The 24,376-nt window shown below is 39.0% G+C and overlaps 1 protein-coding gene across 1 annotated transcript in view; it reads left to right on the forward strand.

The window, feature by feature from the left end:
* The first annotated feature begins 216 nt into the window (after positions 1–216).
* The window catches only part of LOC109438089 (uncharacterized), a 37,447-nt gene continuing 13,287 nt past the window's right edge, over positions 217–24,376 (forward strand). Inside the window, exons 1-3 of the mRNA XM_074331515.1 lie at positions 217–363; positions 2,391–2,486; positions 6,068–6,194. Of these exons, the coding sequence (XP_074187616.1) occupies positions 232–363; positions 2,391–2,486; positions 6,068–6,194 (355 nt within the window). The 5' untranslated portion in view covers positions 217–231. The remainder of the gene's footprint in view (positions 364–2,390; positions 2,487–6,067; positions 6,195–24,376) is intronic.

Below are 24,376 nucleotides of genomic sequence, written 5' to 3' on the forward strand. Positions count from 1 at the left end.
TTCAATCGCAATTTTTTCCCAGACCACGCATAGTATTTGGCAGTAAACTTCAAGTTTAACCCATAACGTTTGCGAATTGTGAGACAACAGGAGCAAGAGAAATGGTAAAGGCCAACATTTTACAACCATCTAAAAAAGTGGAAACGTCGCTAAATTGAGACAGGGAGCGACAGCGGTGTTTTATGGGAAATGTAGTCTTTATGGAACTGGCGGCCGCGCAGGACCCTGGGAATGAGTCTTCCGGCCTCTGTCGGCCTCCGTGCAGCTCTAGTCCCGCCTCCCGGCTTCCGCACGGACCTTGGTCACGCGGAGAGCACTTTGTGGATCTTATCTTCCCGCGGGCTGCGAGGATTAGAATCTAAAGTGAGAATGCGGGGTCGATGGGGAATTAGGGCGACCTGGGCCCAGCTTGAAGCGCGTGGGGACTTGTGTCTGTGGAGGAGGGGACGGGAGGTCACGGGAATCCCCCCGGCGGGATCTTCAGTGCAGAGCCCGCGGGTACCTGTTGGGGGGACCCCTGCCTTTCGGTTCCCGTGGCGCAGATGGGACTGAGCCCGGTCAGGAGCAGGTCCCTGTGCGGGACGGGGTGCAGGGACCTTGTGCGCGGCCCGGCAGCCGCTGGTCGGGAGAAAATCCGGTTTTAGCGGCAGGAGGGGAAAGTGCGGTTATAATGAGACGGTGAGAGCCAGAAAGCGCAGGCGGTGAGTCTGCGTGAGAGACGAGCTCTGGGGCTAAAACTACCGGTTAAAGTCCAGCTCTGTCACCTGTAGGCAGGGCCGACAGAAGGAACCTGCCTCAGTCCGATTTCTCATTGAAAAATAATTGCGTTTTGAGAGAGAAGTTCTCGCTTATAAAGCAAATAGCCAACTGAGTAAATGGCGACTACGATTATATTCAGAAGGTACTTAGGTCTTTCTCTTCACTGGGTGGCTTTTGTAAGCCTCACATCCAGTATATGAGGTAGGCATAACCATCTGCATTAGAATAAAAGAAAGCAACCGAGGCCGAGGTTGGTGGAGCGTATTGCTCAGCTCACAAGCTCGGGATGATGGAGTTCCGAATTAGGAGCAGATGTGCTTTAAATCTCAGGATATATCTAAATGCCACACCTACCTAAAACCATCATTACACCGTTCACAGCACTTAAGAGAGTGACCTATGCTTACAGACGTGTGGGTAAAACTGGAAGTGAATGTGAATGGACTCTCAGCACTGTCAGGTGTATTCCGGAATTTCTGGTCTCATCAGAATCCTTAGGTCAGACAGAGGTTCCTAGCTCTTCCTGCACTGGCAGGTAGTCTGTGTTTTAAGTCTGAAATTTTAGGCATTCCAAGAGTGTCAGGTTTGTGGCCCTAATGTGAATTTATTTCCCAGAGCCAGGTCCCAGATTTTGGGAAGCACTTACTTTAGAACAAAGCAGCTCCTGTGATGTAGGAATCGGGAGGGCTCCAGGAACAGGAATGTTCCCTGGAAGAGAACAGCCCTGTTCTTACTCTCCTCACCAGAGCTTCAGAGCTGAGGCAAAAGAACACAGCAAACAGCATGTCCTATATTTGCACAGTCAGAAGTTCTTGATCCCTTGGGCCAGATTTGGAGATACTATGTGTTGCAACCACCACACTGGTGTGACAGTGGAGAATTGGCGTCACCCTTGAGAGAGGGGTGAGCTGGGGTGGCTCTGGTATGCTGTCTAGGGAAGGTCATTTTGTGGGAGACCTTGTGAGGGTGAGGTCTGGGGAAAGCAGTAACCAGACACTGGGTGGAAGAACTGCCCCCACTTGCTCAATGGCCTCCTGGCTCATCACTCTTTACAACACTGTGCTGCTCTCACATGTGCCCATGTGACATTATTGACTTGTCCTGACCTCAGAGAATCCCAAAACGATGGTTCATGAAGGGTTTCCATGCTGATGTCCTTATGACTCTTGAAAGCTTTAAAGAAATTGGACCAGGGAGTTTCAGTGACTTATCAAGGGCCAGGCAGTTTATGACAGAACCAGGAGGAAAACAACTGCCGTTCACTTTCTCACAGGAAGTCACCCAAATTACCTTATGGAAAGGACATTTTGAGAAGCTGTGACCCAATTAACACAAATGAAAAATCTTGCCTTCAAGCCCTCTGTATTCCTTTACTGGGCTTTCTGAGGATTTTCTCCTTGGAGATGTAAACAGTGTTAATTGGAAAAGAGTTAAATGATGCAGCCTGAGTATTTTATGTAAATATTAGTGAAAGAGCAGTGCCTTATCCTGTACGTACTTTAATGTAACTAAGTTGTTTATGTTAATCATTCAGAAAATTAACTAGGCTGTCGTTTAACCATCGTAAACTTCAGTCAATGAAAAGATGTGTGGTTTAGCCCACGTGACCACTTCCCGTCTCATGTGGACAGGTGGTGTTGCCCCTGCACGGTCCTTCCTTGGCCTCTCAGCAGAACCTCCCCAATTCTCTACATTCTCCCCAGAGCAGCAGAATGAACACACCTCAGGTGAGCTCTTTATTCATTTCCATTGTGCTGGATTTATGAGTTTTATAAGGGTACATATATTCAATGCAAAAGGAGAAGTAGATGTATCTAGTAGCTAGTTGGGCTTTTTTGTTTATTTTTTTTTAAGGAGGGCGCAGCTCACAGTGTACCACGCGGGGATTGAACCGGCATCCTTGGTGCTACGAGCACCACGTTCTAGCTAACCAACTGAGCTAACCGGCCACGCCGGAGAAGTAAAAATAAAGCCAGCGTTGAGGGAAAATACACAGTTTCAGCATTAGCTGTGATGTTTGTTGTGGGCTCTTGGTAGGTAACCTTTGATTCGTATATTCCATGTAATTGCTGCTTTGTTTAGATTTTAGTTTAGTCATGAATGTACTTTGAATTATTTTAAGTATTTTTTCTGTATCAGTTGAAATAAAGGCATAGCTTATTTCCTTTAATCTGTAAATATCATGAGTAGTAAAATGAATTTTTTAATATTAATTCATTGTTGATTTCCTGTTTACACCCTATTTGCTGATGAGTTGGCTGGGATCTTTCTGCTTGTACTTATAAATGAGTATCTGTATCACAGTTAAGCGAGCGTATCATTTCCTTTTCCCGTGTTTCCATCCAATTGTGGTGGTATGCTTATATTAGCCTCATCAAAAGAATGTAACACTTTCAACCTTTTTTTTGTTTTTATTCATTTGTAATGTTTTTTACCCTGTATTTGATTTGATAAAAATTGCCTGTTGTTCGTGGGGGATTGTTGTGTGAAGATTTTGAGTACCAAATCCGTGTATAAAAGATTATAGGTCTGTACTATATTTTTCTCTCGCCACGTATCTTTCCAAGAGCAGAAGTGTTTAACCAATCAAGTTTTCAAAAATTTTAAACCTTTCCTTTGATAAGTTATCCTTTTTTGGTCATGTGTAAGAAATCTTCCTAAACCAATGTCTTCAAGATTTTCTCTCCTGTGTTTGTAAGATTTATAATTACAGTTTTTTTCAGTTAACTTTTTCGGTACAAGGTATCGATCAGGATTATTTATTTTTGCTTATGCATGTTTAATATTCCAACAACATTTGTTGAAAATGTGTACCTTCTCCACTGAATTACTTTAGCACACTTGTGGGAATGATTTGCTTTTATATTGTTTGTGGTTATGTTTCTCAAGTCAGTATTCTCTTCTGTTGATGTGTGTCAATCCTTTGCTAATACTATACTGTCTTGATTACTGTTGCTTTAAAGTGAGTCTTGAAATCAGTATTATGAACCTCCCAACCTTGTTCTGTTTTCATAATTGTATTGGATAATGTAAATCCTTTATCTCTTCCTAAAAGTTTTAGAATAGACCTTTCTATGTTTAAAATATGCTCTGATTTTGTGTGTGATTACAGTGGTGCTGTACATCAATTTTAAACCTCCCTTTAATATTCCAAAATCATGTAACCAACACTGCAGTGTATAATTCCATCTCTATGTTGATAGAGATCTTAGTGCAAATGGAGAACATTTGCCTCGCTGACCCTCTGCCCATTCTCTAACTTTTGTTCTTCTAATCTCAGTGTATGGCTGAGTTAGAGAAACCCTGTCATCTTCCCTCCTGTATGTCTCCTTTACTACTCAGATGGAATACTTTACTTCTGACACTTCTGGTCACCAAATGTGTGGGTTGTGTTCCCCCACCAAATAAATTTCTGCAACAGCAGCCTCGCGTCTTGTAATTTAATTCATCTGACACCGTCTACCTGGAAATAGCATGAGACGCCACAGGTAAAGGGCTCAGTTCTACAGGACTGCTCCCACCCCACTGCAGGTACCAACTGCATTTCCCAGTTGTCACCTGTGCTTCTGACCTTGGGCTATACATCTGAGGTTCCCAGGACCCCCTCCTGGGGTTTGATTAATTTGCTAGAGCAGCTCACAGAACTGAGGGAAAGGCAATTATCCGTATATTAAAGGACATGATAAAGGATACAGGTGAACAGCCAGATGAAGAGATACATTGTGTGAGGTCTGGGTGGGTCCTGAGCACAGGACCTCCTGTACCCGTAGAGTTGGGGTGCAACCCTCTCCTGATATATGGCTGTTATGTTCACCAACCTAGAAGCTCTCCAAATGCACACTCTTGGGGTTTTTATGGAGGAGTCATCATGTAGTCATGATCACTTACAAACTTTATTTTCAGCCTCTCCTTTCTACCGAAATGGGAGGCAGGGCTGAAAATTCCAAGCTTGCAATTATGACTTGATCTCTCTGGTGACCAGTGCCCATCCTGGAGCCCACCCAGGGTCATCTCATGAAAACCAAAGATGCTCCAGGTGCTCTTATCACTTAGGAATTTACAAGGGTTTTAGGAGTTCTCTGCCTGGAACCAGGGGCAGAAACCGGTGTATCCAGATGCTCCTCTGCTTATGACGTGGTTACATCCTGATAAACCTGTTGTAAGTGGAAAATACCGTAAGTCAGAAATGGAGTTAGTACAGCTAACCTACCGGCCATCATAGCTTAGCCTAGTCTCCCTTCATCATGCTTAGAATACTTACATTAGCCACCAGCTCGGCAGAATCCTCTAGCACAGAGCCGATTTTGTAACGGAGTGTTGAATATCTCATGTAATTATTACGCGATTCACTTTCACAGCAGAATCAAGGTAAAAAAGTGTAATTCTACCCATTGGAACTCAGGGCATCTGTATATATATTTTAGCTTTTTCACAATGTCGTCAACCTTTAACCAGTTGCTCATGTGGCTTCTCTGGGTACACCTGTACAAACATAATGATCAAAATTTTGTTCCTTATAGAGATCAATTTCAAATTTTTCTTCTCCATTTATTTCTCTTAATAAATATCAGTGCTGTCTTTCTGTCTTTTAAATTGAACTTATTTAAGCAAGAACCAAAACAAAAAACAGTTCACCTATTTCTTCCATCCCTCATCTTTCACCACTGGCAACTACCAATCTGTTGTCAGTATGAGCTTAGGATTTTTTTTTTTTTTTAGACTTTCCACATATATGAGACAGCATATGATATTTGTCTCACTTCTTCCACTTTGCATAATGTTGTCGAGGTCTTTAAATTGATCTCTATTTTCCTAAGTAAAACTTGCTCCACTCTTGCAAGGAGCATTGCGTCTGAAAGCAAGTCTGATGATGCCTACGATCTGCAGTGCTTACCTGTGTCTCTTTGTTGGTTCCCTATTACCCCAGCAGAGAACTCCAAGGGGGTGTGTGTACCCTAGAGAGTGCTCAAGACAGTCTACTAAGAGACAGGGAAAGGTGACAGGAAGCCTGGTTATAAAACTGTCTAAAACACAAGTCACTAAGCCTTATCATTACTGTATTAACTGACAGTCTGTGGTATATAATTTAGAAATAAATACAAATACATCAGGGCATGAGATTAATATTTGTACCAATTATGTGAGTACCCTCACAGTGTAAGACAATAACAGGCCATAGTAGGCATTCATTATGAAATTTTATTTTAAAATTTGAACAGTAAATCTGATAGAAATTAGTTTGCAAAGGTATTTGCCATGTCACCTGTTTCTGAACCCTTTTGATTGAGTAAGAAATATGCTGTTACAGGCCTCAGTGTCCTTCAAGGACGTGACTGTGGAGTTCACCCAGGAGGAGTGGCAGCACCTGGGCCCTGCTCAGCGGGCCCTCTACAGAGATGTGATGCTGGAGAACTACAGCCACCTCGTCTCCGTGGGTGAGCAGACCTGACCACCTCACTCCTTCTGGAATGCAATTCTGGTTTTTTTTTTCCTCTCCTTAGTATTCAAATAACTTTGTTAGGGCGTGTAATTAACAGAAAGTAAAAGTCAGTAATTTTCAGTGTATAATTTGATGAATTTTTAAAATGTCTAGGTGATCACCACCACCAAAATAATGACATAAAATACTTCTATCACCGCACAAATTTTCCTTATAGCTCTTTGCCATCATTTTTCTCCTCCCATCCCTCTCTCTGGCCACTATCATCCTCTGATGTTTCTGTCGAAATAGTTTTGCTTTTCTAGAATTGTATATACATCACACAGTGTTCACCCTTTTTCCTTGCCTGTATTCCTTAGCTTTTTTAAAAAAAATTTATTCAATTTATTGAGTTGACATTGGTTAATAAAATTATATAAGTTTCAGTTTCACAAGTCTGTAGTTGATCATTGGTACCGTATTTTGCCGTGTATAATGCACAGTTTTTTGCCCAAATTTGTGTGAGAAAAATAAAGGTGCTTATTATATATTGGTAGTACTAATTCTGTATCTAAATAACAGTTTTTAATTCTCTTTTTTTGCTTATGAGTTAAAAGCATAACTCTACAAATCAATAACGATATCCGTATGCAAAATAATACCCTGGAATACAATATTTGGTTTTGTTGCACTGATGACGAACTTGCACCAATAATGAGTTCTTGGTGATGCGTAAATGTCGTAAATTTGCCAGTGGTACATACAATTTCTTGTACCTTATATCTGTTCTTCTGTTTTGTAATTATTTGTTACATAAAATTTCTTGAACCATAATATATTAATAAATGCTGAAATTCCTTTAAGAACACAGAAGGACATAAATGTGAACAAATAAATATTTGAATTAAAAAATTAAAAGAAGATTTTTTTTTTCCTCCTAAAAGTTTGGATCAAAAATGTAGGTACATATTACACATGGCAAAATCCAGTATATTGCGGTGTGTGTTTACCATCCAAAGTGAAATCATCTCCTTTCGTCACTTTATATTTGATTCCCCTTTACCCTTTTCTAACCTATCTTTCCCTCCAGTTACCACTATACTGTTGTCTATGACTGTTTGTTTGTTTGTATTGTTTGTTTTTTGCTTTCAGTTTTATCCCACATCTGAGTGAAATCATATGGGTCTTGATTTTTTCCATCTAACTTACTTCGCTTAGCATGATAATCTCAAAATCCATCCATGTTGTCACAAATGGCAAAAAAGATTTCATCTTTTGCCATTGCCAAGTAATCCATTGTATATAGGTACTGCCTCTTCTTTATCCAATCATCTATCGAAGGCCACTGGTTGTTTCCATGTGTTGATATATCTTTACAGATAAATGTTTTCAGATTTTTTGGGTAGATACTCAAAAGAGAGATTGTTGGGTCACATGATAATTGTGTTCTTAATTTTTTTAGGTACCTCCATACTGTTTCCATACTGGCTATACCAGTTTACATTTTCACCAGCAGTGTATGAAGCTTCCTTTTTCCCCCACAACCTCTCCAACACTTATTACTTGTCTTGTTGATAATAGCCATTCTCACAGGTGTGAGATGGTATCTCACTTTGGTTTTGACTTGCATTTTCCTAATAGCTAGTGACCTTGAGCATCTTTTTACATACCTGTAGGCTCTTTGTCTGTCTTGGGAGGAGTTTCTGTTCAGATCTTCTGTCCATTTTTTAATTGAATTGTTTGGTTTTTGTTGAGTTATATGAGTTCTTTATATATTTTGGATATTGGCCCCTTATCAGAGTTGTTGTGTACAAACATTTTCTCCCATTCAGATGGTTGCTCTTTGTTTTGTTGATAGTTTCTTTTGTTGTGCAAAATCTTTTTAGTTTGATAAAGTCCCATTCATTTATTTTTGCTTTTACTTCCTTTGCTTTTGAGATAAAATTAATAAAACCCTCTCTAAGAGCAATGTTTTTTCTATGTCCTTTACTGTTTCAGGTCTTATGTTTATGTCTTCGATCCCTTTTGAGTGAATTTTGGTGTATGGCGACAAATAATCTAGTTTCATTCTTTTACACATGGCTTTCCAATTTTCCCAGCACCATTTATTGAAGAAGCTTTCTTTCCTCCATTGTATGTTTTTGGCTCCTTTGTTGAAAATTACTTGCCCATATATATATGGGTTTATTTGTGGGTTGTTATTTCTGTTCCATTGGTCTGTGTGTCTGTTTTTCTGCCAATACCATGCTGTTTTGATAATTTCTTATTTGCAGAATAATTTGAAGTCCGGGAATGTGATCCCTCCGCCTTTGTTCTTTTTTCTCAGCATTGCTTTGATTAACCAGGGTCTTTTGTGGTTTCATACAAATATCATGATGTTTTTGGTTCTGTTTCTTTTTTTAAAAATGCCATTGGTATTTTCATGGGGATTGCATTAAATCTGTATATTTCTTTGGGTAATATGGCCATTTTAACTGTGTTGATCTTCCAATCCATGGAAGAATTTCTTTCTATTTCTTTGTTTCACTTAACTTTTCAGATTCATGCATGCTTTTGTGTATGTCACCATTCTTTTTATTTCTAGGCAGTATTTCTTTGCATGTGTACACCACAATTTGTCAGCCGTATACCACTTGATAGACATGTAGGGTTTTCCTTATTTGTGCTGTTAGGAATAGAGCTGCAGTATGCATTTAAGTACATGTTTTGTTCAGACATTTGTTTTCATTTGTCTTGTGTAAATATTCCGAAGTGTGGTATTATTGTTCTTATGGTCACCTTATAGAAACCTGCCTGATGTTTCCAAAGTGGCTGTGCTGGTTTGCATGCCCGTTAGCAGTGTCTGATAGGTATAGTTGCTGTACATCCTCACCTACGTGTGGGATTGGAGGTCACTATGGTTTTTATTTTTGTTTTTAATAAACAACAAACATTTATTTCTCACAGTGTGGAGGCTGTAAGTCCAGGATCATGGCCCCAGTAGACTCGATGTCTGGTGGAGACCCACTTCTGGGTTGCAGGCTGCCAGCTTCTCGGTGTGCTACATGGTGGCCGTTACTTTGTTGTGTGTTTTTTTAAGATTCTAGTGGGTATTTTTGTATCTTACTGGATTTTATTTGTATTTTTATGAGGACTAATAAAGTTGATCATCTATTTTTTTTTTTTAAGATTTTTTTGTTGTTGCTGTTATTGGGGAAGGGGAACAGGGCTTTATTGGGAAACAGTGTGTACTTCCAGAACTCTTTCTCCAAGTCAAGTTGTTGTCCCTTCAATCCCAGTTATGGAGGGCACAGCTCAGCTCCAGGTCCAGTTGCCCTTGTTAGTTGCAGGGGGCGTAGCCCACCATCCCTTGCGGGAGTCAAACCAGAAAACTTGTGGTTGAGAGGACGCGATCCAACCAACAGCCATCTGGGAGCTCAGCGGCAGCTCAGCTCAAGGTGCCGTGTTCAATCTTAGTTGCAGGAGGCGCTGCCCACCATCCCTTGCAGGATTCGAGGAATTGAACCAGCAACCATGTGGTCGAGAGCCCAGTGGCCCATGTGGGAATCTAACAGCCAGCCTTCGGAATTAGGAGCATGGAGCTCTAACTGCCTGAGCCTCCGGTCCAGCCCCTAAAGTTGATCATCTTTTCAAGTACTTTTGGCCATGCACATTTTGTTTCTTGAAGTCTGTTAGAAACTTTAGCCCCTTTTTTAAGATAGTATATTTTTTAAAATAGTTATATTGAGTTGAAAGATTTCTTTATATAATCTCAATACAAGACTATTTTTAGATAAATATTTTGCTAAGTTTTCAGCCTATCTGGAGCTTGCTCTTATTTTCTTAACCGTGTCTTGGAAGATCACAACTTTTTCTTTTTTTAATTTATTGTTGGTTTTTCCTATATATTTCATGTTTTTTTTTAATCTTTTAAAAGAAATTTTTGCCTAATCCAAGGTCACTAAAATTTCCTCCTATATTTTCTTGAAGAATTTTTATAATTTTACATGTAGGACTTTGATTCACTGCCAGCGAATTTTTTTATGTGCTGTGAAATAAGAGTTGTGGTTCACTTTTTTATATCTGTGTCTAGTTATAGTCACACCATTTGCTGGAAGGATTATTAGTTTTCCATTGAATTGGCTTTGGTTCTTTGCCAAAAACAAATTGACCATATATATGTAGTTCTGTACCTGGACTCTATTCCGTTTAATGGTTCTGTGAGTGTGAAATGCACCTTCTTGATTATGTAGCTTTCTGGAAAGTTACCAAATAAGGAGGATTTAGTCCTCCAAATATATTTTTAATTTGAAAATTATTTTGATTATACGTTCTTTGTAATTTCCATATAATTTTTAGAATTTCGAATCAATTTCTTCAAGACTTTTGCTTGGAATTCTGGTTGAGATAGAATGATCTGGAAAGGATTTATATCTTGATAATATTGAATCTTTGATTCATTAAAGTGATAGTATTTGTCTGCCTTTTGTTTTATTTTATATTTAGTTTTTCAATTTATTATTGGGGAACAGTGTGTTTTTCCAGGACCCATCAGCTCCAAGTCAAGTCGTTGTTTTCAGTGTAGTTGTGGAGGTCGCAGCTCACTGTCCCATGTGGGAATCAAACCGGCGACATTGGTGTTATGAGCACTGTGCTCTAACCAATCGAGCCAGCTACCCGGCCACCCCTAATTGTAGGATCTAAAGCTGTCCTTTATCCATTTCAAAAAGTTCTCTAGTCTGCTGAAAGATTTTTGTTTGTTTCTTATTGATAGTGATCATTGTTGAATTTGTCAGATGTTCTTTAAGTATTGAGATAGTCACATGGTATTTCTTTTTTATTCCATTAATACTGTCAAGTACATTGAGTTTTGAATATTCAACTAACCTTGAATTCCTAGGGTGAACTGCAGTTGTTCATACTATATTATATTTTTCGTATTCCTGGATTTGGTTCACTAACATTTTAAGGATTTTTGCACCTCTATATTTCAATGATATATGTAGATGTAATGTTTCAGTTAGTTGATATCATGGTAATACTTATACAGTGAGTTCAACTGTTTCCAGTATTTTCTAGAAGAGATTGAATAGAATTGATATTATTTATTCCTTAAATATTTAGTAGAATTCACCACTGAAGCATTATGTAGTCAATTTCTTTATTACAGAGCTATGCCCCCTCTACCACTAAAGAATTCTGAATCTAGACTTTTCTTTGTGGGAAGGGTTTCATTAAGTGATTTTTTTTTAGTAGCTATAATAAAATTAGGGTTACTTCTTTCTTTTTCTTTTCTTTTTGTTGTGGTATAGTATATAACATAAATTTACTGTTGCAATAATTTTAAGTGCGTATAGAGTTTTGTAACGGTTAATATACTCACAGTGTTGTTCAACCCTCACCACCATTTCTCTCCAGAACTTTTTCATCTTCCCAACTGAGGCTACCCTTTGCACACTCACTCCCCATTTCTTCCTCCCCCGAAGCTCTATTCACCACTGTTCTACTTTCTGTCTTTCTGAATTTGACTACACTAGGTAAATATAGTGGATTCATTCACTGTTTATTTTGCTGTGTCTGGTTTATTTCACTTAGCATAATGTCTTTAAGACTTCTATGTTGAATAACAATGGTGAGATTAAAGATTGTTATTTCTGCCTTGTTCTCTGAGGGGGACAGCATGCAGTCTGTCACTATTAAATATGATGTTGACCATATGATTTTCATAAATGTACTTTATCAAGTTGAGAAAATTCTCTTTTCCTAGTTTTCTCATTGAATTATATCATGAATGGGATTTGGTTTCCTTCTTTCTCCTTATTTGGGCTTCATTTGTTCTTTTTCTAATTTCTTGACATAGAAGCTCGATTATTGACTTGAGAGTTTTCCTGTTTTCTAATGTAAGCATTTAGTGGTATCAGTTTTTATCTCAGTGCTGTTTTATCTGCCTCCCACAAATTTTGATATGTCTTATTTTCATTTCATTTTGTTTAGTGTATTTTTGTTATTTCGTTTCAGACTTCCTCCTTGACAGATTATTTAGAAATGTGTTGTTTAATTTGTAAGTCTTTGGAGATTTTACTGTAACTTTCTGTAACTCATTTTCAGTTTGATTTGGTTGTGGTCAGAGAACACCCTTTATTTCATTTCTATTAAACTGTTTTCTTTCTTTTTTTTTTTTTTTTTTAAGATTTTACTGGGGAACAGTGTGTACTTCCAGGACTTTTTTCCAAGTCAAGTTGTTGTCCTTTCAGTCTTAGTTGTGGAGGGTGCCATTCAGCTTCAACTTTCAGTCTTAGTTGTGGAGGGCTCAGCTCAGCTCCAGGTCCAGTTGCTATTGCTAGTTGCAGGGGGCGCAGCTCACCATCCCTTGCAGTAGTCGAACAGGCAACCTTGTGGTTGAGAGCCAGTGCTCCAACCAACAACTGAGCCATCCAGGAGGCAGCTCAGCTCAAGGTGCTGTGTTCAATCTTAGTTGCAGGGGGCGCTGCCCACCATCCCTTGTGGGACTCGAGGAGTTGAACTGGCAACCTTGTGGTTGAGAGCCCACTGGCCCATGTGGGAATTGAACCGGCAGCCTGCGGTGTTAGGAGCACAGAGCTCTAACCGCCTGAGTCACAGGGCCGGCCTCTGTTTTCTTTTTAATGGCCCAGGATATTGACTATATTTATACGTGTTCTGTAGGGTTTTGAAAAGTATGTGTATTCTGCTGTTACTGTGTTTCTATACATGTCTATGAGAGCATGTTGATTGATGGTTTTGTTAAGTTGTGTATCTGCTTGTTTTTTGTCTAGTTCTATCAGTTGCTAGAAGGGGATGTTGAAGGGTCTGATTATAATTATGGATTTATCAACTTCTCTTTAAATCTCTTATTTTTTGCTTCATATGTTTAGAATCTCTGTTGTTGCTATATACATGTTTCATATTGACATGTCATTTTGGTGGGTTGTTCCTTTAATCATTATGTACTGTCCTTCTCTGTCTCCATGTTCTTTGCTGTGCAGGCTCCTTTATCTGATAGTACTATAGCCCCTCAGCTTTTTTTAAATTTTATTTTAATGTTTGCATGGTATATCTTTTTCTAGTCCATTACTTTTAAACTTTCTACATCATTCCTTTCAGGCGAGTTTCTTGTAGACAGTATATAGTCAGTTTGTTTATAAATACATCTGACTGTCTTTTAAAGTTGTCTTTAGGTCACTTTCATTTGATGGAATTATTGATATGTTAGGGTTAAGCCTGCTGTTTATTATATTTTTCTGTTTCTTTTTTTTCTTTCCTGTGCGTTACTTTATAATTTTTTAGAGTTCCATTTTTATCTGCCTATAGTGTTTTTCAAGTGTTCCTTTATATATTTTTGAATGCTTTCTCTAGGAATTCCATTTTACATAAATTATGGCAGGCTGCTAGTGTTCACATTTTATTAGTTTGAGTAAAGTGTACATCCTTTCACCATCCTTCATTTATAATGTAACTTTTTCAAATATTTTCTCTCCGCATACTAATAACTGTATCAATCTGAATGTTGCTTCTGCCATAAACCAGTTTTGAAAACGTAAGACAAGGAATACCTGTTGCCTATACAGTAGTCCCCCCATATCCATGGTTTTGCTTTCCATGGTTTCACTTACTGAGGTCCGAAAAGATTAAATTGAAAATTCCTGAAATAAATAATTCATTATTTTTAAATTGTACATCATCCTCAATAGCATGATGAAATCTAGACTGTTTCACGTGGGACATAAGTCATTCCTTTGTCTAGTGTCTCCACACTGTGTATGCTACCGTCAGTCCCTTAGTAGGCATCTCGGTTCTTAGACCTACTGTCAGAGTGTTGCAGTGCTTCTGTTCAAGTAACCGTTATTTCACTTCATAATGACCCCTACGCACGATAGTAGTAGTGCTGGCAATTCGGATATGCCACAGAGAATCCGTAAAGTGCTTCCTTTCAGTGGAAAGGTAAATGTACTTGACTTAATGAGAAAAAAAAAATTATATTGAAGTCACTCTACAGTAAGATGTATAGTAAGAACAAATCTTCTATCTGTGAAATTGTGGAGGAGGAAAAAGAAATTTGTGCTAGTTTCCTTGGAGAGAGAGACCACATTCACATAACTTTAATTACAGTATATTGTTATAGTTGTTCTATTTTATTATTAGATATTGTTGTTAATCTGTTTCTGTGCCTAAATTATAAATTACACTTTATCATGGGTAAGTATGTATAGAAAGAAGCTAGTAGATACAGTGTTTGGTACTGTCCGCAGTTTCAGGGATCCTCTGGGGGTTGCTCGAATGTATCTTCCATGGATAAGAGGGGACTGCGATACCTATATTTTTCACCCCTTCTCTTGTGCTTTTTTCCTCCTGATAGTTCAGGGACGTGAATATTTACAATCTGTCTAGACAATTTTTGTAGCCATTCTTCAGGGTATACCTGCTGGTGACAAATTGTCTAAATTTTGCTTCATCTGAGAATGTCTTGAATTATACTTTATTCCTGAGAATATTTTCACTACATATTGAATTTTGGGTAAACAGTTTCTTGCACTTGAATAATTGTGCCACTTTCTTACAGCCTTTATGGATTCTCGTGAGATATCACTGTTGTTCCAATTGTTTCCCCCCTATAGGTAATGTTCCTTTGTTTTGCTGCTTTCACAAGTGGTTTTTTTTCCCCCTTTGTTTTCAGATGTCTGACTCTTTTGTGTCTGCGTGTAGAGTTATTTGTTTTTCTTTGTTGGTGTTTCCTCATTAAATAGTCCGTCTATGTTTTTGATTGTCTAGCTCTGACAGCTGATAAACCTCATGTCCTCAGTCCTCTGTGCTCCACATCTGGGCAAGATAATCATAAACTCTACTCCTTTCTTGTGTGGCATCAATGAGGCCGTTCAAACCTCACAATGTGGTCTCACAGCACCCATTGTAGTACATCATGGACATACTGACCCAAGAAAGGTAATGAAATTACATGTCTGACACGCTTCATTAGCTTGACAAATGTAACTCAGTGAACCCACCCCTCAGTTACGCCATTGCACACAGTCTTTGCAGGCGAGATCTTAACCACATCCAACTTTTCTCAGGAGCACAGATAAGATTATTACATTGATGACATGCTCCTCTGAGGAGATGCATTTGACACAGTCATTCAGATCATACAGATACTCATAAAAGACCTCACAAAACGTAGTGAGTCATTGTCCCATCCTTAGTACAAAGCCGCACCTCCTCAGTTAAATTCCTGAGAATTTTTTCGTCAGTTGAGGGACTGATCTATCCTGATTCATAAAACAGCTCTTGGCACTCTCCACGCCCTCAATGTTATAAATACCTTTAGATTTTTTTATTTTTTTTTTTGGAGGTTCTGATGACAACATATTCCCTTAAAGAAATTTTATAATGTAGTCATAAATCATCCGCTTTCAGTGGTGTTTCGTGACCAAACACTCTAAAATCTGTCTAAACTGTAATGAAAGAGGCAATCTTGTCCCTGAGAGACTCTTGCTGTACAGGCTTTAGGAACCTCTTTTTATGCCTCTTGGACTTTCTGGATCACCCATGCTTCCCATAAAATGCCCATGAGCTTCTGATGCAGGAAAGTGCCTCTGTTACCGTGTTACATGCCATTAGAGTAGCATTTGTGTACTGCACACTTTTCTTTCCTGGAAATAGATACTCAAACAGGTACTGAGTCTGTGACTCTCAGTACCCAGCTGTACAGTGTGCCTAGTGTCCTAGAAGCAGTGTCCCTCAACCTCAGGATGGCCAGTGAGACCTCCTGGCTGAAGCGGAAGTGGTATTTACAGGATAGATACAACATGATCTCTCTGGCTCATCCCACATGCAGGAGGAGCTGACCTGGCCTGACCTCAGTCCCTTGCTAGATGGTGCAGTGCTGGAGGAGGTCATCCTTATTCCAGACCCCTTGACACCCCCCAGGGAACTTCTTGAGATGAACTGAGTATACAGCACGAGTTCCTAAATTTTGCAGATGACAGTGCCACTGTGTCATATAATGGAACTCCTGGAAGGTGGCTGCTTTTCCTCCTTTCACTGGGATTTCTATGATAAATATTGGACCCAAAGTAGTACAATTGGCCAAAGTTCAAGCACTCATCTTGGTACTGGAGGATGCACTAGCCAGTATCGGTCCCATCTGCACCATTTTACAGACATTTGGGCCATTACCAATGAACTGGCTGTCTGGTTCAACCAATGGCAACCACAATTCCTTGTCCAGGTTAGCTGCCTTTGGGGGAAAGACTCTGGACATCTTGCCTCCCCGATACCCAAACATATAAATCACGGTTACACATGAGTCTGGCCCTACTAAAGCCAAGATACAAGGCGTCATTAAGATACTCCTTTGAAGTTCTTGATGTCATAGATGATGACCAAAGCGTTTAATGTCACTTCTCAAAATACACAGTACTGGGCTCTTGAACAAAAACCTTTTACTTTCTTTACACCTCATGCTGCAGTCCTCATAGAGTGCCATATTAGCTAATGAGTTCAAATCCAATTAAGGGGAACATGGCACCTCTCAGTCATCAAACATCAGATGTGAATTGTAATGGAGTCTGACTCCATTATTGATGTTTGACTTCTAACAGCCCTTCTTCGAATTCTTGCTGCTATTTTCACGTGTGAATATTGTTTTATTTCTTTGTTTCTAATCTTGATAACTTTTGTTTTTGTTGCCCAGTTGACTCAGTTGGAACCTGTAGTACACTAGTGAATAGAAATGCTGAGAGTGAACGTCCTGTCTTCTACCATTAGTCGGGAAGTTCCAGCATCTGATCATGAACTGTGATGCTAGCTGTGGGTTTTAGATACCCGTTATCACGTTGAGGAAGTTCCATTCTCTTCCTAGTTTGTTGACCATTTTTGTCATGAAAGAGTGTTTTGTCATAATGCTTTTTTTGTGTCTATGAGGATGATCGTGTGGTTCTTAAACGTCTGTTGATGTGGTGAATTACACTGATGGGTTTTTGGATGTTACCCAACCTTTCATAGTTGGGATAAATCCCAAATGGTCAAGCCGTATAATACATTTAGTATGTTTCCAGATTCAGTTTGCTAGTATTTCAGTGGGGATTTTTGCATCTGTTTTCATAAAAGGTATTGGTCTGTAGTTCCTTCTGATGTCTTTATCTGGTTTTGGTATCAGTGTAACACTTGCCTTATTCAATGGGATAGGAAGTATTCTCTTTTCTATTATATGGAAGAGTTTGTGAAGAATTGGTATAATTGTTTCTTTAAATATTTGGTAGAATTTACCCATAAAGCCATGTGGGCACAGGCCTTTCTTTGTGGGTAGTGTTTGGTTACTGATTCAGCCTCTTGTTCTGACTCTATTCAGACTTTCTATTTCTTCTTGAGTTAGTTTCTCTAGTTTGTGTCTTTCCAGGAATTTGTCCCTTTTATCTGAGTTATATACTGCCATACAGTTGTTCACAATATTCCTTTATAATCCTCTTTTATTTCTGTATCGTCAGTAGTAATGTCATCTCTTCCATTTCGGATTTTAATAATTTGAGTCTTCTCTCTTTATTCTCTAGTTGAGCTAACTAAAGATTTGTCAGTTGATTTTCTATTCTTTGTTTTATGAATTTCTTTTTTTTTTTTTTTTTAATTTATTGAGGTGACAATTGTTAGTAAAATTACATAGATTTCAGGTGTACAATTCTGTATTACATCATCTATAAATCCCACTGTGTGTTCATCACCCAGAGTCAGTTCTCCTTCCATCACCATATATTCGATCCCCCTTACCCTCAACTCCCACCCCCCACCCCCCAACCCCTTACCCTCTGGCAACCACCAAACCATTGTCTGTGTCTATGAGTTTCTGTTTCTCATTTGTTTGTCTTGTTCTTTTGTTGCTTTTGGTTTATATACCACATATCAGTGAAATCACATGGTTCTCTGCTTTTTCTGTCTGACTTATTTCGCTCAGCATTACACTCTCAAGGTCCATCCATGTTGTCACAAATGTTCCTATATCATCTTTTCTTACCGCCGACTAGTATTCCATTGTGTATATATACCACAACTTCTTCATCCATTCATCTATCGAAGGACATTTTGGTTGTTTCCATGTCTTGGCCACCGTAAACAAAGCTGCAATGAACATTGGAGCACACGTGTCTTTATCTCTAAATGTTTTCAGATTTTTTTGGTAGATACCCAGGAGAGGGATTGCTGGGTCATATGGCAATTCTATTCGTAATTTTTTGAGGAACCTCCACACCGCCTTCCATAACGGCTGCATCAGTCTGCATTCCCACCAGCAGTGTATGAGGGTTCCTTTTTCTCCACAGCCTCTCCAACATTTGTTACTATTTGTCTTGTTGATGATAGCCATTCTGACTGGGGTGAGGTGATATCTCATTGTGGTTTTGATTTGCATTTCTCTGATGATTAGTGATGTTGAGCATTTTTTCATATGTCTATTTGCCATTTGTATGTCCTCTTTGGAGAAATGTCTCTTCAAGTCCTCTGCCCATTTTTCAATTGGGTTGTTTGTTTTTTTGTTGTTGAGTTGCATGAGTTCCTTGTATATTCTGGATACTAGCCCCTTATCGGAGGCACTGTTTGCAAAAATCTTCTCCCATTCAGTTGGTGGCCTCTTTATTTTGTCAATGGTTTCTTTTGCTGTGCAGAAGCTTTTAAGTTTCATATAGTCCCATTCGTTTATTTTAGCTTTTACTTCCATTGCCTTTGGAGTCAAATTCATAAAATGCTCTTTGAACCCAAGGTCCATAAGTTTAGTACCTATGTTTTCTTCTATGCAGTTTATTGTGTCAGGTCTTATGCTTAAGTCTTTGATCCATTTTGAATTAACTTTGGTACATGGTGACAAATAGCAGTCCAGTTTCATTCTTTTGCACGTGGCTATCCAATTCTCCCAGCACCATTTATTGAAGAGGCTGTCTTTGCTCCATTGTATGTTTTTAGCTTCTTTGTCAAAAATTATCTGTCCATATTTATGTGGTTTTATTTCTGGGTTCTCAATTCTATTCCATTGGTCTATGTGTCTGTTTTTCTGCCAATACCATGCTGTTTTGATTATTGTGGCCCTGTAGTACAAGCCAAAGTCAGGAAGTGTGATACCTCCATGATAGTTCTTTTTTCTTAAGATTGCTTTGGCTATTCGGGGTCTTTTGTGGTTCCAAACAAATCTGATGATTTTTTGTTCTATTTCTTTAAAATATGCCATTGGGATTTTGATGGGGATTGCATTGAATCTGTATATTGCTTTGGGTAATATGGCCATTTTAACTATGTTGATTCTTCCAATCCATGAGCACGGAATGTCTTTCCATTTCTTTGTGTCTTCTTCAATTTCTTTAAAAATATCTTATAGTTTTCAGCATATAGGTCTTTCACATCCTTGGTTAAGTTTATTCCTAGGTATTTTATTCTTTTTGCTGCAATTGCAAAAGGAATTGTTTTTTGTATTTCTTTTTCTGAGATTTCATTGTTAGTATATAGGAAGGCAATGGACTTTTGTGCATTGATTTTGTAGCCGGCAACTTTACTGTATTCTTTGATTGTTTCTAATAGCTTTTTGGTGGAGTCTTTAGGGTTTTCTATATATAGCATCATGTCATCTGCAAAGAGTGATAATTTAACTTCTTCATTCCCAATTTGGATGCCTTTTATTTCTTTCTCTTGCCTGATTGCTCTGGCAAGGACTTCCAACACTATGTTGAAAAGCAGAGGTGATAGGGGACATCCCTGTCGTGTTCCTGAACGTAGAGCAAAGGGCTTCAGTTTTTCTCCATTAATTATGAGATTAGCAGAGGGCTTGTCATATATGGCCTTTATTATGTTAAGGTATTTTCCTTCTATACCCATTTTATTAAGTGTTTTAATCATAAATGGATGTTGTATCTTGTCAAATGCTTTTTCTGCATCAATTGATATAATCATATGATTTTTGTCCTTTATTTTGTTTATGTGATGTATCACATTGATGGATTTGCGTATGTTGAACCATCCTTGTGCCCCGGGGATGAACCCCACTTGGTCGTGATGAATAATCTTTTTAATGCATTGTTGTATTCGATTTGCTAGAATTTTATTTAGGATTTTTGCATCGGTATTCATCAGAGATATTGGTCTGTAGTTTTCTTTTTTTGTGCTGTCCTTACCAGGTTTTGGTATCAGGGTAATGTTGGCCTCATAAAATGAGTTAGGGAGTACTGTCTCTTCTTCAATTTTTTGGAAGAGTTTGTGCAGAATTGGTATTAGATCCTCTTTGAAGGTTTGGTAGAATTCACTAGTGAAGCCATCTGGTCCCGGACTTTTGCTTTTGGGAAGGTTTTGGATGACTGATTCAATTTCGTTACTGGTGATCGGTCTGTTTAGATTTTCCAGTTCTTCATGGTTCAGCCTTGAAAGGCTATATGTTTCTAAGAACTTGTCCATTTCTTCTAGGTAGTTGAATTTGGTGGCATATAGTCCTTCATAGTATTCTTGGATGATCCTTTGTATTTCTGTGGTGTCCGTGATAACTTCCCCTTTTACGTTTCTGATTTTGTTAATCAGTGTCTTCTCTCTTTTTATCTTAGTAAGTCTAGCCAAGGGTTTGTCAATTTTGTTAATCTTTTCAAAGAACCAGCTCTTTGTCACATTAATTTTTTCTATTGTCTTTTTGTTCTCTATTTCATTTAGTTCTGCTCTAATTTTTGTTATTTCCTTTCTTCTGCTGACCTTGGGTTTTACTTGTTCTTCTTTTTCTAGTTCTTTAAGGTGTAACATGAGGTTATTTATTTGGGAGTTTTCTTGTTTCTTGAGATAGGCCTGTAATGAGATAAATTTCCCTCTTAAAACTGCTTTCGCTGCATCCCAAAAATTTTGGTAGGATGTATTTTCATTGTCATTTGTTTCTATGTATCTTTTGATCTCTCCTCTAATTTCTTCTTTGACCCAGTCCTTCTTTAAAAGTATGTTGTTTAGTCTCCATGTATTTGTGTTTTTCCGCTTTCTTTTTACAGTTGATATCCAATTTCAAAGCCTTGTGATCAGAGAATATGCATGGTATGATTTCAATCTTCTTAAATTTGTTGAGACTGATTTTATGTCCCAATATATGGTCTATCCTTGAGAATGTTCCATGTACACTAGAAAAGAATGTATAGTCTGATGTTTTAGGATGAAGTGCTCTATAAATGTCAATTATGTCCATTTCATCTAATGTGTCATTTAGGGCTACTATTTCGTTATTTATTTTCTGTTTGGATGATCTATCCATAGCTGTCAATGATGTATTTAAGTCCCCTAGTATAATTGTGTTTTGGTCAATTTCTCCCTTTAGTTCTGTTAGTAGTTGCTTGGTGTATTTCGGTGCTCCCTGATTGGGGGCATAAATATTGATGACTGTTATGTCTTCTTGTTGTACAGTCCCTTCACCATTATGAAATGTCCATCTTTGTCTCTTGTTATCTTTTTCACCTTGAAGTCTGTTTCATCTGATATCATTATGGCTACACCTGATTTTCTCTGGGTACCATTTGCTTGGAGTGTCAATTTCCACCCTTTCACTTTGAGTCTATGCTTGTCCTTGTAGCTGAGATGTGTCTCTTGGAGACAGCATATGGTTGGGTTTAGTTTTTTGATCCAATCTGTTACTCTGTGCCTTTTTATTGGTGAGTTCAGTCCATTTACATTTAGGGTGATTATTGATATGTGAGGATTTCCTGTCATTCTATCTTTAGTTTTCTGGTAAGGCTGTGTCTCCATTGTTTCTTTGCCTTTTTGCTGTTGTCTATTATTTCTGTGTGGTGGTATTCTCTGATGTATCCCTCTGTTTCTTCCATTATTACAGAATGTATTTCAGTTCTGGATTTTTTTTGAGTGGTTACCCTTAAGTTTATGTAAAAGTATGTTTGACATTTTGAGTATTCCGTTATCTTCAGCACGCTTACTTTCTCCATTTCCGTATTCCGGTTCCGGCCTTTACTCTCCCCCTTTTTGAGTTTTGGTTGCCACAAATTGTCCCTGTTGATGGTGGTCGAATAGCCTCCTTTAGTATTTCTTGTAGTGCAGGTCGTGTATTAGAAAATTCCCTCAGCTTCTGTATGTCTGGGAAGGTCTTTATTCCTCCTTCATGTCTAAAGGATATCTTTGCTGGATATATTATTCTTGGCGATGATTTCTCTCTTTCAATAGTTTGAATATTTGGTTCCACTCCCTCCTGGCTTGTAGAGTTTCTGCTGAAAAATCTGATGATAATCTAATGGGCTTTCCTTTGTAAGTTACCGTCTTCTTTTCCCTGGCTGCCTTGAGGATTCTTTCTTTGTCGTTGATTTTAGACAGCTTCAATACAATGTGCCTTGGAGAAGGCCTGTTGGGATTGAGGTAACTAGGTGTTCTATTTGCTTCTTGGATTCGAGGGTCCAGTTCTGTCCACAAATTTGGGAAGTTCTCATCGACAATTTGTTTGAATATATTCTCTGTTCCCTTCTCTCTTTCTTCTCCTTCTGGTATGCCCTTTATTCTTATATTGCTCTTTCTGATGGAGTCTGAAAGTTCTTGTAGAGTTCTTTCATTTCTTTTAAGTCTCAAGTCTCTTTCTTCTTCTATCTATGTCATTTCCAGTTTTCTATCTTCGATGTCACTGATTCTTTCCTCCATCTGGTCAACTCTACTACCTAAGCTGGTTATTTCATTCTTAATTTCTTCTATTGAGTTCTTAATCTCCAGAAATTCTATTTGGTTCTTTTTTAAAATTTCAATCTCTTTCGTAAAATGCTCATGCTGTTCTTTAATTGAGTTTCTGAGTTCATTTAACTGCCTTTCTGTGTTTTCTTGTATCTCGTTGAGTTTTTTCAGAACTGTAGTCTTGAATTCTCTGTCATTTAAGTAACATATTTCTGTATCTTTAAGTGTCTTTTCTGGAGATTTTTCACTTTCTTTCTGAGCTATCTTGTTGCCTTGGTTATTCATGGCGATTACTGGTTTACTATTTCTCTTCCTAGACATCTACAGGAGTGACTTCTGCAACAAGTTGATAGGAAGAGGTCTTTCTTTTGTTTTCCAGTACTTGTTGGAAGAACGTTTTACTTTTTCTCCGACTGCAGGCTTTTATTACTTTTTTTTTTCCTCTCTCACAAGGTAGTGCTATGTTTTCTCTGCACTATTCCAGCTTCTCACACACTGGGGGGATTCCCTGGGAGACGGGCTTCTCCTCTGTTAATAGTTCGTCTAGGTCACAGGGCGCAGTGTCCCGGTGGGTATGCGGAGAGCTTTTGATGTTCCAAAGCTCTTCCAGCTCCTGATTCAGAGCCCGTATGTTTCAGCAGTTCTGTTTACTCCTGCAGGGATCCGCCCAGATAGGTAGGGCCAGGGGCGGGGTGAGCTGTGAGAGGTGGCCCAGAGCAATGGCGGCGACCACCACCACAGCTGGTCCTGCTTCCACAGCTCTCTCCCCTTTGCCGGAACTAGTTGGGCTGTGAATTTGTGTTTGTGGGCCACAGTTCTCAAATATAGCAAATTTTCTGTTGTTTTGATCTGACACTGCTACTGTTTCGCTTCTAGCACCGGGCAGGTGGGGGCGGGGCGAGCTCTGGGAGGGGAGGGAGGGGGCGGCTAGTCTCAGTGCCTAAGGCTCCGTTCTCTGCTCGGCAGTGCGGGCTTAAACCACCGTTTTCAGCCTTTTTCCCTCAGTCTTTTCTCCGAGGTCTCTGCCGTGAGCGTTGGGTTCAGCCGTGTTATATGCTGCCCCCTCAGCCTTGTGGAGCCCTCGTGGATCCCTAGCAGTTCGATCTCCCGCAGCTGCGGTAGTTTCGGGAAGCAGCGAGCTTGGCGCACTGAGCTGGGTCTGAGTCCTGCGCCCTCGCGGCTCAGTCTCCGCGCACTTCTCACTCTCCTCCTCCCCCCACTCGCACGCGAATCTCCCACCTGTAGGTGATTTCAGTCGGTAGTGGGCCTCTTCGTCTTGCCTGTCTGCTGTGCAGGGAGTCCTTTGTGGAGTTTTTGTTGTTCGATGTTTTGTAAATTCCAGGGGAGCTTTACAGAGGCTCACCTCACTCCGCCATTTTTCCGGAACTCCTATGTTTTGTGAATTTCTAACCAATCTTTATTGTTTGTTTCCTGTGCTTCTTTGGGTTTAGTTTGCTCTTGGTTTTTTTTACATGAAAATGGAAGTATTAGGTTGTTGATTTGAGATCTTCTTTCTTAATACTCTTGAACCTTGAACAACATGAG

Source organism: Rhinolophus sinicus, linkage group LG04 (assembly GCF_036562045.2).
Source record: "Rhinolophus sinicus isolate RSC01 linkage group LG04, ASM3656204v1, whole genome shotgun sequence".
NCBI lineage: Eukaryota > Metazoa > Chordata > Mammalia > Chiroptera > Rhinolophidae > Rhinolophus > Rhinolophus sinicus.